General features: G+C 38.6%; 1 protein-coding gene across 3 annotated transcripts in view; it reads left to right on the top strand.

The window, feature by feature from the left end:
* Positions 1 to 14,279, top strand: part of enox1 (ecto-NOX disulfide-thiol exchanger 1) — a 51,827-nt gene that overhangs the window by 19,753 nt on the left and 17,795 nt on the right. Inside the window, exons 2-7 of one of the 3 annotated variants that reach the window (XM_053496894.1) lie at positions 7,524 to 7,575; positions 9,965 to 10,090; positions 10,532 to 10,669; positions 12,522 to 12,689; positions 12,823 to 13,029; positions 13,453 to 13,686. In XM_053496894.1, coding sequence (XP_053352869.1) covers positions 10,081 to 10,090; positions 10,532 to 10,669; positions 12,522 to 12,689; positions 12,823 to 13,029; positions 13,453 to 13,686 — 757 coding nt within the window. In that variant the 5' untranslated portion in view covers positions 7,524 to 7,575; positions 9,965 to 10,080. Of the gene's footprint in view, positions 1 to 331; positions 396 to 7,523; positions 7,576 to 9,477; positions 9,569 to 9,964; positions 10,091 to 10,531; positions 10,670 to 12,521; positions 12,690 to 12,822; positions 13,030 to 13,452; positions 13,687 to 14,279 lie in introns of those variants that run through there. The other 2 variants (XM_053496896.1, XM_053496895.1) reach the window with 2 other exon arrangements.

The raw sequence follows: 14,279 nt of genomic DNA, 5'->3' as shown, positions 1-14,279 counted from the left end.
ATGTGTGCTGCGTATACTCAGCTTGGCTACATGTTTGCAGTACTGCACTTATAGGTCGTACTGGCTGTGGTTGGAAGCTATAAGAGAAATTAATCGTGCAACGTTCTTATTAAGTGAAGATGTGTTGTTCAGCATTGTCCTCATTGTGCTCACTCTGCTTTTTTTTGGGTGCTGGCCAACTAATAAATAACCATGTTGTCCTTGGCTTTGACATGCTTGCAGAAGCCCAGACATACAGTAGCAAATGGTCCAGTGGTATTCTACGCCGTGCCATGACTCTTGTTATTTGCATGCGTCCACCATGCTAAATGTCTTCGCGTTTCAGACGAGTATGCAAATGGAACAACGGTGGAGTCAAAGGCAGTTTGGTTATGCACTGAACAAGACCCTAAAAGGTAGGAGAAGATATAGATTAAAATACTGGTTTGTCACCACATGTCTCAAGGCATTTTTTTTCCCACATTGTTCCAAAACAAAACGTTCTGTGAAACAATAATAGTTTGTAATCCTATATACATATGCAGCTTTTGTTGGTGGAGTTTTTCCTTAATCTTTTACTTTATTATCAGTCTTAGCAGTGCCTGGACTTATAAACCGTTTGCAGTTTTCAGGGTACTGAACCCTACACACAACAGCTGTGTGAGGGCTAGAAAGGAACTTCAGCTAGAGGGGGACAAGTTATACTCAACATGTAGGCTGTTCTCTCTGTCCTTAATGCTTTACGAAGTACCACTTCTTCTCAATTTGTAACTTTCAGAGGATGACTGAGCGAATGAAATGGGGCTCACTAGCAGTCAACCCTGGCCGTCACCATATCCTGAATTAATGGTTTGAAATGAGCCACTAATGTCTAAAGAGCATATGGCAGTACAGTGATGTAGTGGTTAGCACTATGGCCTCGCTCCCACAGGGTTAAGGGTTTGATTCCTCCCTCGAGTCTGTGTGCATGGAATTTGCATGATCTCCCCAATGTTAGGTGGGATTCCTCCAGGTGCTCCGGTTTCCTCCCGCAGTCCAAAAACAATCAGATTAGGTTGAGTGTGTGTGTGTGTGTGTGTGTGCATGCGCTTTTGTATCCTATGATGGCCCGGCACAGAGGGTGTACCCCACCTACAGTAGTGCCCTGGGATAGGCTCCAGGTTTTCTGCAATCCTGTACAGCGGTATAGAGAATGAGTTAGTATATGAAGAGCATTTGACAGAAATACAAAAGAGGTGGGGATGCGAACTGGATACACAGGGCGGTTCCCTTTTCTTGGGAAATATTGGGTCTGGCTCTGTTCAGTAAACAGGACTGGGCAAGGCTTCTGGATCTCTGCTAGAATAATTTACAGTATATCACATCTGATGTTTGCATATACTCCAACTGAATTGTGAAGAGAGACTTGCTCTGTCATTACACTGCTTCATCAGCCTTAAATCAGCACAGCTGTAAAAGCTATTAACATGTCTGGTGAGGATTTTCCCCAAGCATGATATCACTACAGTTCTCTGGTGCTCATTTTTGTGGCGATTATATCATAGTCATTTGCTGGGTTCTGTTCTCCTTCAAAAAACATTATGGAATTTGTTGAAAAATGTGTTGCTCATATGATGTTTATTCACTGTTTGCTAATGTCATTGAAGACATCCTTGGGAATGCAAATCACTGCAGTAAAAAAAAAACAAAAAAAAAAACAACAACTTGAATTTATATTAATTCACAGATTAATGTATGTAACAATACTGTAGGCTTGGATGTTTTATCTCTTGATCATTTCCACTTGTCTCTTAATGTGGACCCCCAACCTCAAAATATTTATAACTCAGGTTTACAGGCCTGTGTGAAATGCAGCACGATGCTAATTGGGCATGCCTCCGACGTGCGTGTGTATGTGTGTGTGTGTTTGTGTGACAGTTGAGACAGCAGGAGAGAGATAGGAGATGTAGACAGGCAAACTGTTTAAAATGCAGAGCAGTCAAGGCTGAAGGAATGCTCCAGCTCATTCTCACCATCTGGTCACTTTCAGTGTGGCTCACAGCAATTGCCTCCTCACGTAACACAAGAGGCTGCAGAACACATATAGAAAGCTATACATTTTTGCACTTTTGATCTGTAAATAACTGAGATGTAATACAACAGCACCAATAAATAGTCTTTATGGTCACTGAGGGGTGTAATTGGGTTCTGGTGCAGAGGCTGTAATGAAGCCAACCACATGCTGGGGGTGTTGATAATTTGTGATGTTTTTTGGCTAGGTGTAATAGTTTGATGTGAATCTCCCTCTAACATAAGTACAGTATATTGATAACTGGAAAGAGAAACAGAGAAACAGGTTAAATCCTTTCCTAAATTGCTGGTGTAACTGAGTGCAAACTGCTTTAGGAACTGCTCGAGAAGTAGCACTGTTCATGTGTGAATTACAATAAATGACCCAAATTTCTCCCTTTAATTCCCTATTATTAGTTAGGCCACAATGTAGAGAAAGTTTCTCCACTACCTCACAGCCTCACTTAAATCCACAGGGTGGACATTTATTTCATTGTGCTAACGAGACTTCATGCTCTGTAATGCAAGACAGCTTCTTTTCTGTACACACAGAATGTAATGTAATGTAGAGATAGCAAGATTTTAGGTTCAGCCTTTATTCGTCACATATACATTATTATTCAGTGTAATTCTTTATTCTTCACATATCCCAGAATTTTTTTTAGTAGGCTGGAGTCAGAACGCAGAGTCAGCCATTATTCAGCATCTCTGGAGCAGACAGGGTAAAGGGCCTTGCTCAAGGGCCTAAAAGCAGCAACCAAGCAGAGCTGAGACTTGAACCACCGACGTTCCAATCAATAACTCAGAGCCTTAACACACTGAGTAACCATTGCTCTTACTTCTTTAATGACCTTATTATCTATACATATAATAAAACTGTAAAGTACATTGTACATCTGTACATTGAAGATATTTTGAGAGAAGTAAGAGGAGTAGTATAACACATCAGGATATTTTTTAAAATTTTCTTCTGTCTGTTGGTTTGTGCACTTATCACGTAGAAACTGCCGAATAAATTTTAATGGAGTTTTCACATGTGTATTTGGCCGAAATTTAGGTAACATATAGGCTTTGTTTCATCGCAATCAGGCCACGAGAAGATATGCCACATTGAAATTTAACTAGAAAATGCCCATGAGTGTGCAATTTACTTAATAAATGCGATCTCACACCTTTATTCTGCGTACCTGATGGTAACACATAAAATGATTTAGTTTGTAGGTAAGTCGCAGGCACATCTGATCATTCAATAAGTATTTTATCTCATATGTTTATACAGTACTGAATGTTCTGACAACTATGGTCACATAACTTGTACACCTAAGTGGAGGAAATATGTTATTGCAAGCAACTTGCTGAGAAACATGCACACCCATAATTCACCTAGATAACGCTGACGGGTGTAAGTGGCAAGTGGTGCCTGGGCCAGAGAAGCAATAAACAACAGTGGGAGGGGAGGCATTTAATTACAATGTAAAAACAATGGTTTACTTCCTGTCAATTTGGAGACAATACCTGTTACAAGGGCTCCCAGCTGAAAGTAAAGATATTATTATACCTGCTAAAGAAACCTGTTAATTCGTGCTTTTGTAGTGGGAAGGTACAATATTCTGTTGCTAATCAGGAGGTTATAGTCGTAAGAACGACTGTTGCTAGGCGACTGGAAGATGGCAAGCATAAACTTGTTTATGATCAAGGCTAAATTTAGCTAGCTAGACAAGCAGGTGAGAAGAAAACAAGAACATTTATTTTGTTACTGTCATTATGTACTGTGTTTATGTGTCTGAACATGGGGTTCGATTACAAGCATGAGTTAAAGTACTTTTAGCAGATTATTTATCTAGGTGCACTGTTACTGTACATTAGTCAAAAATTCGTGGAGATATAAGCAGTATGGGAAATGTCTGACATCTGGAGTGTGTAAATACAATGAAAAATATATTGATTATAAGAAATCAAAACTGTCTAGAAAATATAAAATGTTTCCCTGAGATTGTTTGGTAGATCAGCTAGAACACTATCCATGGAATTGGTCACTCACACTGCTGGTGATTTTTGTATAAATTTTGGCAGCTATCCACCACAAAACATCTGTATTTAAATATTTAAGTCCTAGTGTCATAAATCTGCATGTTATAGAGTTTACTGAGTTAATGTGTTCATCCTGTTCATCCTTTTAAGCAATCAGAGTCAGTTACTTTGTAATTTACAATGAATAGAGTTTGGGATAAGTGGTATATAGCTTACATTGATATTGGTACGCCATTAGCTGTATAATATATGCATTTTGTAGGGAATAAAATACAGTAGGCTGTGCTGTTATAAGAAAACAACCAGTGAATGGATAATGTGGTGCAGCCTGACATGAAACAGGGTTACTACTTAGAAGATCTTTTTCTTTTTTTTAAGAAACATGAGCATAATAATGATGGCAGTCCTTAGGCCTCACAGCTAAAATGCTTCACTGAGTTTATTGTATTTATAGTATATATGTCACTAAAGACAAGATTGCAGTTATATGGAGCTCTGGTTATGAGATCTCTGAGTATCTGGCCCATGGAGAGAGCCAGAGGGCAAGTGAGTTATGGAGGCTATGAGACAGACAGAGTGCCTGCAGGAGGAGTAAAGCGAGTGGATACTGATGGATGAAGCCTTGGGGGAGAGGGGCGGGGGGTGGGGGGGACGTGAAGAGATGCCTTCTGTTGCTTACTGTTTTGTGCTAGGCGTCTACGGACAAAATCACTTACAACTGTTTTTTTATTGATAGCTGAGAGAAATTTTGTTCTGACTGCAGTAGCCTGGCAGTCAATGGGCTTTTTGTTCCTGCCAGGATCTATATGCCAATTAGCTTTGTTTCCTGTAATAGGCTAATCGACCTATTCCTCATGTGGAAGCTGTATGACAAAACCATGCATGCCCATAGTCCAGTATCACAAATGTTTAGCAGCCCAATTGGAGAAATTAGCACTGGGAGAAGTGGCAAGACAGTGTACACATCAACAAACAGGAACTGAAAATCAGCTGTGATTAACTGCGCATCAACACGATGAACAAAGAGAGAGCAGAACTCAGTCTATTCACTTTCATGTTCATGGCTCTAGGGGAGCAGTTCAGACTGAATGGGTATACGCATAGACTGGGCGGATAAAAGGCATAGGCAGGGCACATGATGCATGCCAATGCTGTATGAGGACAGGGCAGTGGAACCCTGTGGTCAGAATCATTTATGGATCAGCAATAACTGGTAGCACTGGCCTTCTACTCTCTGCTGCTGTAATATCTTTCAGACATACTTCAGTCAGACTCACACACACACATACACACACATCTTCAGTATGACTAGGTTTGATTATTGCTCTCTATAGCAGGATTGAATGCTCTTCATTCTCATGATTAGGATAAGTAATTTTCTGTGTGCCTGGAAGAGTAAATATCTTCATCTCATGTATAATATTTCCCTAACACATTTTAGAAGAATATTCCAGACATGCTGATGTTAAGAAAGTAGTCACTGGAACGACCTGCCCTTGAGCTCTGCACAGGCAGAACTGTCACTCTGAATAATGTTAAAACTGGTGACATGTCTTTGTTCAAGTTTGGACAAAATTCCTGCCTATAGAACTGAAAGACTGTGTGCCATTTGTAATGCTTTTGTACCATTCTGTGAAGGTACAGTAAACATCATGTTTGAGTAAATAAACGGTGAAGCATGGTTTAATTAATCCATCTACTGTATATTTTATGTACAGAATCACCTAATTGTCAGCACACTGACAAGCTAAGAGGGGCAAATTAAGATGAAATGAACATGTAACAACTATTAATCATGTAATATTTTATACTCATGGAGGGGTGGGGGGGTCTTTTGTGCCATAAAAAGCATGTTCCATAAACTGGCATCCTGCAGGCACTGTTTTGCTGTTTGATTACATGGTCAAAAACCACAACTAAATGTATCCATAATGACAGTCAGAGAAAAGCTTCACATAATAACACTGTATGTATTCCAACAGGAATATTATTATTGTAATACAAAGGGGGATTGCACAGATTATTAAACTCACTAATAGGATTATGTGGTGTGCATTTCATATCAAAGGCATTTTAGAGGAGGAAGGCTTTGGAAAAAAAGAAACTGAAAGAGATAGGTGTGTCTCACTCATCACTTAATAAATGCTTTTCAGATATTTGCATTATTATCTGACACTATTACATCAGCTTTGTAATATGGTGCTTTTGCGACGGTGCATGTGGGCACTGGTGCTTGTTCTGCATGTTCTGCTTATTGATGCAGGCATTGTCCCCAGCTGGCTGGTTTTGTAAGGCCTTAGTGAATACTGAGCACACTTTGCATCTCTCTGCAGCCATCCTTCTCGTACATCTGTGTTCACAGAACATAGCAGTAGTGTTACCTCTCTTTGTTCTATTTGACCACATATGCCTCCATCAGTGAGGAGCTGTGAACTCACGCATATTTCAGACATGGATCTTAAATCATGGCTATAAAAATGGAGGCAGAGCAGCTAAATGTCATCCTTTCGTCTCTCATTAACAACCAGCTTTTAAAAACACCCAGGCTAACAAAACTTTCTCATAGGGTTCTTTTTTCCCAATGATAATCTTTGGACATTTATAATGACTTATGGCCACAGGACTTAAATGAATCTTGGCATAGCGCTTCTCATTCTCCACCATAGGAGGTTTCTCGTCATGAGGAGACATGAGTTTAATGGTGCCTTTCTAAAGGCATTATTAGGTGCAATTTGCTCTCAGCAGTGAGTGATATTGTGGTCACGACCCCTTTTCCAGTGAAAAGGATGCTCCTCTTTGCCTGCTGGTCTTTTTAAAGCTCTGTTCAACCCAAAGAGTCCAGGCTGCCCTGAAATGGGATACAAATGTTCGGTCAGCAGTAAAACAGCAGGGGAAAACAAGCATATTGTGGGCAGACCATAGATAAATATAAGACTGATAAATGTGCAATTTCAAACACTTGTGTCAGTGTAGATTATGCTTACCATAATGTCATGGCGTATGATTTTATCTAGATTTGAAACTAAGAGCTGTCATTTAAAAGAGTCATCCACATATGCATTAAATACTTCACTTCAAATACTTCAATACTTGTGCCCGATGTTATATTGAGATGCAAAATGACTATCTGATTCGAGCTGCTGTGATGCGTTATAGATTACTTTTTGTTATACTACAGTGCCACTGAATTCTCCATTCCGCTTGGCCAGAAATTATTGATTAAATTTCTACAACAGCAGCTCTGACAAAAGCGCTGGCTGGCTGCAAGGCAAATCACAGGTTATGTTATACTGCTCTACTACATTACTGTTTCTGGTGGACGCTGCGCATAAATTAATAAAATTTTGATATAGTCAAGGTTTTTTTTTAAATACAAAAAACATTTATTAAGCATTTACTTTTTAACACTTCACAGTAACATGACAAACTGCTTTTTCTTTTTTTTGTCTTAATAACTTCAATAGGGAGAAAAAAGAAGTGGCTGGTGAAGAACTAGCTGTTTGTAGGTGTTGTAGGGTAAGTTATAACAAGAACATTACATTTAATTATAAATGCATACATGTCCATTATAAATTGTGTGACAATAGTGCTCCAAAAAACATCCCAGTTATGATTTTTTTTGTGACTATAATAGATTCTTCCATTGGCTTTTTTATTGTTTCATAAAGTTCTGAAAAGGCAAGTGTTTGCAAACAACATGACAATCACCATACACTGTACTTTTTAAAGGATGTAACGACGCTTACTTCTTTGTTTTTATGCAAACACATGTCAGAAAGTGTTCTAGCCAATTCTAGTCAAAGCCACTACCCTGAAAACAAATAAATGGAATAATATGGAATAATGGAATAATATTCTTGTACCTTCCATTATCGTTAAATACGTAGGTGTATAAAATAGCATTGTGTATTTGTAAAATTGCTTTGGGAGACACTGAACCAGCGTCTCTAAGCTGATCATTTGTTAAAATAATTACAGTAGCAATTACTTACATCAGCAAAGCATGATTGATTGAAATTGAGCGTTTGAGTTTAAGGACAAGTCATCTGTGACTGTGTTTATACAGATTAAATCTTTTCTCAAAAAGAGGAGAGTATCAAAAGAGTCAAGGCACACATTTTAGCAAAGCGCCAATGTTGGCAGTACACTGAACTTTGTTCTCTCAGAAGAAGGAATTCCTGGAGAAGAAGTGGAAAGCTAATAAACTATATTTACACAGATCACTTTGATTTATTCGCTTTTCTTCTCATTCATAATGAACATCCTGAAAAGCATTTGGAATCAAGCTGGAAACTTACATTTGTGTGCCACATTTGTGATTTCTGTCCATGTCCCTTCCCTTACTTCCTCTTCAGGATGCCACCTAAATCATTTAAAGTGTCAAGTAAGTTCATGAATAATGAAGGCAACACAGGTTATGAAGTGAATATTTCATGGTATGTGAAAGAGAGAAGAGATTAGTTGGTGGGAGTTAGTGTCCATGGCGTGTGTGATGGGAAAGATGTATGGCAGGACAGCAGGAGTAAAGGGGCATCCATGTGCCAGGATGTTGGTTTAGTCTCTATTAGTTCATAAGCAAAAGTGTTTGAAAGCAAGTTTGGATAATTGTTGAACCTCTGTTTTTTTCAGTAGAAATATATCTGGCAGCATAAACATTTCCTCATTTAGTCTGGACCCTTAATATAAAAGTAGTGATATGATTGCCTTGATTAAAGGAAAATTGTGTTGCGCTCCTAAGTTGATTTCTGTGTGTTAGATTTGAATAATGATTATTACCGCAGTGAGCTTGAAAGTGGCAGAGAGGAGCATGTTTTGCATACTGATGACAGCTGTGCTGTCTCAGCTCTGTTGGGAAAGAGCATAGTGCTTTCTCTGTGACCAGGATCCATCCCCCTCACCCATATTAGGCAGCATAATTCTGTTTCATGGAGACATTGATTTGCTAGATGATATAATGCATGCAGATGGAGCTAGGGTGCACTTAGAGCTTATTGGAGAAAGGTGGAAGAGGAAGAGGAGAGCAAACTGCAGCTGCTATCTGGAGACAACATGGGGGGTTGGGAATGGTGTGGTCAGCTTTTTACACACATACACACATATATATACACACACACACACACACACACACATGCACAAACAACCCCACTGGACCTCTGATGGATTGCAGGATGACGTGTGTCAGATTGATGGCCTAGAGCCAGATGGAAGTCATTTATGGAGGGCGCACTGATAGGAGGACTGGCTCTGGAGAGCAACATGTACTTGAGGAGTATTGGTTGTGCATTTTAACACACTGAATCACAGTCAGTTTTGCTTACCATGCAGTGGTAGTAGAATCAAATACCAATAATAATTATAATTTTTTAAACATTAGGAACTCTGATTCAAGGGACAACAAACTAGACAAAGAACAATCTGATCATCTCCATCATCTATCTACAATCAACCCTCGATTCTCTTAACCTGTTAATGATACATCAGTGGACACCTACAATGACTTCCAGCTAAGGTGATCTGATGTCAACTACAATTGCATTAACAGTTATGGCATTATCCAGACATTCTACAAAAGTGCTTTATAGTCTTCATTCCAAAAGTGGCAACAAAAAATACAAAATCTTTATTATTATTATTATTATTATTATTATTATTATTATTATTATAACTAACGTCAGAATAAATAATAATGATTGGGATTAAGATTGTTCTATTACATTTTTTATTTCAGTGTCACAATACTCATGATATACTTATAATATATATGTACAGTACTGTACTGTATATAATTTTGATAATATAATCAATCAATACTGATTAGATAATATGAACTGATATCATCCAAATAATAAGGTTCCAATAAGTCTTGCTATTTTTTCTGAGAACCATTCTGTGGTGTTTGTTCTAGGTTTGCACATTTGCTGTGATGAGCCCTTGAGTTTTACTCTCTGCCCTGGGCAGCTAGCCTGGAGGAGCTTTGGGGACAACAGTGGCAGACAGAATCAGATAAACAGCAGAGCTGCAATGGCCAGTGGTAAATAACCATCTCATTTCCTCTTCTGCTGAAGCCTTGCCTTTAAGCACATTGATTCAGTACTCTTCTAATGCTACAGCAGGGCTTTGGTTTAAGCCTCATCATTAGTCTTGGATTTATTCAGGTGTCTAACTGTTTAGTTTGATAACAGTACAGTATATATAGTGCTGTGATAAACATTTACAAAACGTAAGTATTAAAACTTGACTTGATATATGATTGTTTTCCAAAACCCCAAGAGATGCCTGCCAGAGGTCATGAAAAGGACATTTGCAAAGTCGTTCTAAACAGTGATCTATACGGAAAGGATGCAGTAGTGTTTTAGAGGAAATGTCTTTCAAACTGGTTTTGTCTTTGTCTTCAATCAAGTAAGGTTATGTAAGGATCTGTTCAGTATTAACTTACATATTCAAACGTGTCTCCTGTGCCTTCTCTCTGCAGCAGCAGATGGCATTGGGGGCTTGGGTACAGAGCAAACCCACCTCAGTGTGCCTGTGGCAGACCACGGTGCTTGGGCCACAGCCATGAATAACTTAGGCATCGTGCCTATGGGCCTAACCGGGCAGCAGCTGGTGTCAGGTAAAGTATCTATCTTAGTTTTATGATTTAACACGTATATAGATTTTTTTCTTCACTCTTTCCTATTCCTTTTTCACACTGGAACAATGGCTTGAGTCAAAAGCAAATCACTCATATTTCTCCCTGCAAACCACACTAGCACCAGCTGCCCAAGCCAAGTATGTGACCTTTAGCAGCAATGCTAGACATTGGATTTTATGTAAAACTGTGTTCCAGTCTGTTGAGCTTTATTTTTTTCATTGAGGACCCATTTGTTGCAGCCATGGAAAGGCTGGTACCCTCGAGTGCTCTGGAGGCATACACTGCCTCTTTGTCTAAGGTCTGTATAAGCTGTTCCAGGTTCCAGCTTATACTTAGAATCATTTGGAATGGTGTTAGTACCCGTTCTTTGGTAACTACCGTGAATATGAAGTAAGTAATTGTAACCTGCTAATGCAATCACTTACAGGCTTTAGTAATTGTAAAAGGATTCTTGAGCTTCATACAGAAATTATTGGCACCCTTACACAGAAAAAAAAGGAAAACAAAAATGATTTTGTGGTTAATTGGCTTAAAGGAAGACGAAATTCAAGAAATTCAAGCTATTTAAATGAACCACAGACATTTTTATCAATGGCACATTTTTATCCTAAAGGTGACAATATATGCATGAGGAATGTAGCATTGCTTGGAAATGTCTCTGCAATGTATAGCAAAGGGAGTGAGCGAAAGACTCTATAATTAGCTTTTCATACAGTTTAGGGCTGTGACTGCATTTACAATAATATCTTGTACAAAATAGAGTCTGTGCTGAGTTAGCCACGTATTGGAACTAATATCATCCCAAGGAGCCATGGTAGATTGAGGCAAATTATGCAAGATTTAAATGCATGAGCAGATTCCACGGATCATGCATATTTATGGAAATAGTATAATTTGGAATGGCTTACATTTGAACTATATTTGAGAGTTTCGTTATTTGGGTTCTATAATTAATCATGCAGGACTGGATATTAAAAATCACTATATTTGTTTTCACATGGGCAAAGTGTTACTACAAGTATCAGTTTACATGAGACCTCTTTAGCACCTGATGGCTATAGGTAATGTGTCATACAAGAACTATCCATGACACACCTTGGGGGTTTAAATGTAACATTGCTTGTTCTGTAGCCAGCAGGGTCATTGTAGTTCATAGATGTACTGATTTCAAATGATTTTGGAACCTGCTTGAGCTCGTTTTAAAATATGTTGAATTATTGTTTGTGTTATTAGTTTTGTAAATATTTGATCTCCCTTACCATTTGCAGTGCAGTTTTATGTTTTCACAAAGTCTACTGCTTCAAAGTTTTTAGATCTTTTTGTCAGATGTTACTATGATATACAGTACTGAAGTGTTAAAGTCTTTTATTGACAATTACTTTACAAATTACTTGCAAAGAGTCAATGTTTGCAGTATTAACTCTACTTTTTCAAGATCTCTACAATTCACCCTGGCAAGCTGTCAATCAATAATAATCATTGCTTGGAGTTCAGTGATATCTTTACGTTTCATACATTGGAGAACATAAAACTGTCAAAAAACCCATTCCTTTAGTGTCTGGCAGCAAATTAGAAATATTAGTAAAGATATTTAAATGAGAGATTTATGTATCTCAGAGGATCAAAATGAATAGAATTTTGTTTTATTTTTTTTATACCTAATAAATTTTTTAACCTAAGCCATATGGCTTATCTTTCATTAGGGCTACATTGGTTTCCTCTAGTATGAGGTTTAGGATTTTGTTTTAGATTATTTTCCCATTCTCTTATACAGTAGGTGTCTCAAAATAATACATTCCTAACCCTTTATGTTGGTGTATTTTCTCCCCAGATTCCATCTGTATCCAAGGTTTTGACCCCAACTTGGGCATTATCGCACCCATTAACCCCATGTTGGCCGGTATTAGTCTGGTGCCTCCTCCACCTGTGCAGCCTGAGCTACCTGTCATCAAAGAGATTATCCACTGCAAGAGCTGTACACTCTTCCCCCAGAACCCCAGTAAGAGTTCCATGTGTATACTGCAAATAAGACAATCTCATATTTCCCAGAAAAAGCTGTGATGATCAGACACTAGTGGGGTAAATGACATAATCATTAGTTAATTGTGACTTGCTCTATGTGTATCCTGTAGATCTTCCACCTCCATCTACCAGAGAGCGACCTCCAGGCTGTAAAACAGTGTTTGTTGGTGGACTCCCTGAGAATGCAAGTGAAGAAATTATCCGAGAGGTGTTTGACCAGTGTGGTGAAATTGTTGCTATCCGCAAGAGCAAGAAAAACTTCTGCCACATCCGCTTTAGTGAAGAGTTCATGGTGGACAAGGCCATTTATCTTTCTGGTGCGTGTTTGTTTTTCATTTGCACAAGATTGACTTACACTATATTTTTATATACAAATTTAAATGAAAAAGCTGCTATACAGACATTATCATGGCACAGATTTTGTGAAGTCCCAATCTGAGATTTTCTTTCAGGATGGCAGTGTCCTTCTCTATGAGGAATAAGATCTGCCTAGATGGACTAATAAATAAGAAAATTGTGACTTTACACTTACCTGATGCCAACTTAAATTAAAACTTCTGGTAGTTTTTGGGATGATGGGATAGACACCACTTTAAATGACCACAAGCAAAACACCAATTTAAACTTGCACTGATGCTGTTCTGGCAGACCTGAATTTGTCATTAACGCTACAATTTTATGCAATACATTTAATACCTTATATCAATGTTGATTTGTAATGGCAGTATTTTCTGTCTTAGGCTACAGAATGCGCATTGGTTCCAGCACAGATAAAAAGGATTCAGGTCGTATACATGTGGACTTTGCTCAGGCGAGAGATGACTTGTATGAGTGGGAATGCAAACAGAGGTTACTGGCACGAGAAGAACGTCATCGGCGCAAAATCCAGGAAGACCGCTTGCGACCTCCTTCTCCCCCTCCTATTATGCACTACTCAGAACACGAGGCAGCATTACTTGCAGAAAAACTGAAAGGTGTGTCTTTCTAATGAAAATGTTGTTATGTAATTCATGGTTGCTTTATATCTGGTAATATATCATCATTACAGAGAAAGACAGATATGGGTAAAAATATCTTTTTGCAAACTTTAGGGTGGTTAGTATGCTGTTATATACTTCACCATGTACTTCACCCTGGCATAGTCTCCTCCACTTTCTACAGCCGCATCCCCACAAAAAGACCAGCTGTGTTTGTTATGTCGAGCTGGTGTTCGTCTGTGCTGAACTCTGCTACAGTGGTCCTTGGTAAATATGCCCTAGAAGACTGGTGCATCAAATCTGAGCACTGCAGTGAAGAGCTCGAGTTCTGTATAAATGGAATTAAGTAAATCTAGTAACTGATGTTTGGGTGTCTACAGCTCTACCTTTTTCTTACTTTACCTTCTCCATCACTCCATCACTCCAATTTCGCCTGTCTTCTCGTTTTTATTCAGTATCTTCTACCCATGAACATTTTGTCGGGGTATTGGCTGTCTAGCCCAAAGCAGATGCCACCCAGCTAGTTCTCATAGTTCTTTTTGTTACAGCTCCACCATTAATCTTCATGTACAGTATGCCATTTATTTGAT

The sequence above is a fragment of the Clarias gariepinus genome, chromosome 5 (assembly GCF_024256425.1).
Source record: "Clarias gariepinus isolate MV-2021 ecotype Netherlands chromosome 5, CGAR_prim_01v2, whole genome shotgun sequence".
Taxonomy (NCBI): domain Eukaryota; kingdom Metazoa; phylum Chordata; class Actinopteri; order Siluriformes; family Clariidae; genus Clarias; species Clarias gariepinus.
This window is presented reverse-complemented; position numbering and strand designations above follow the sequence as displayed.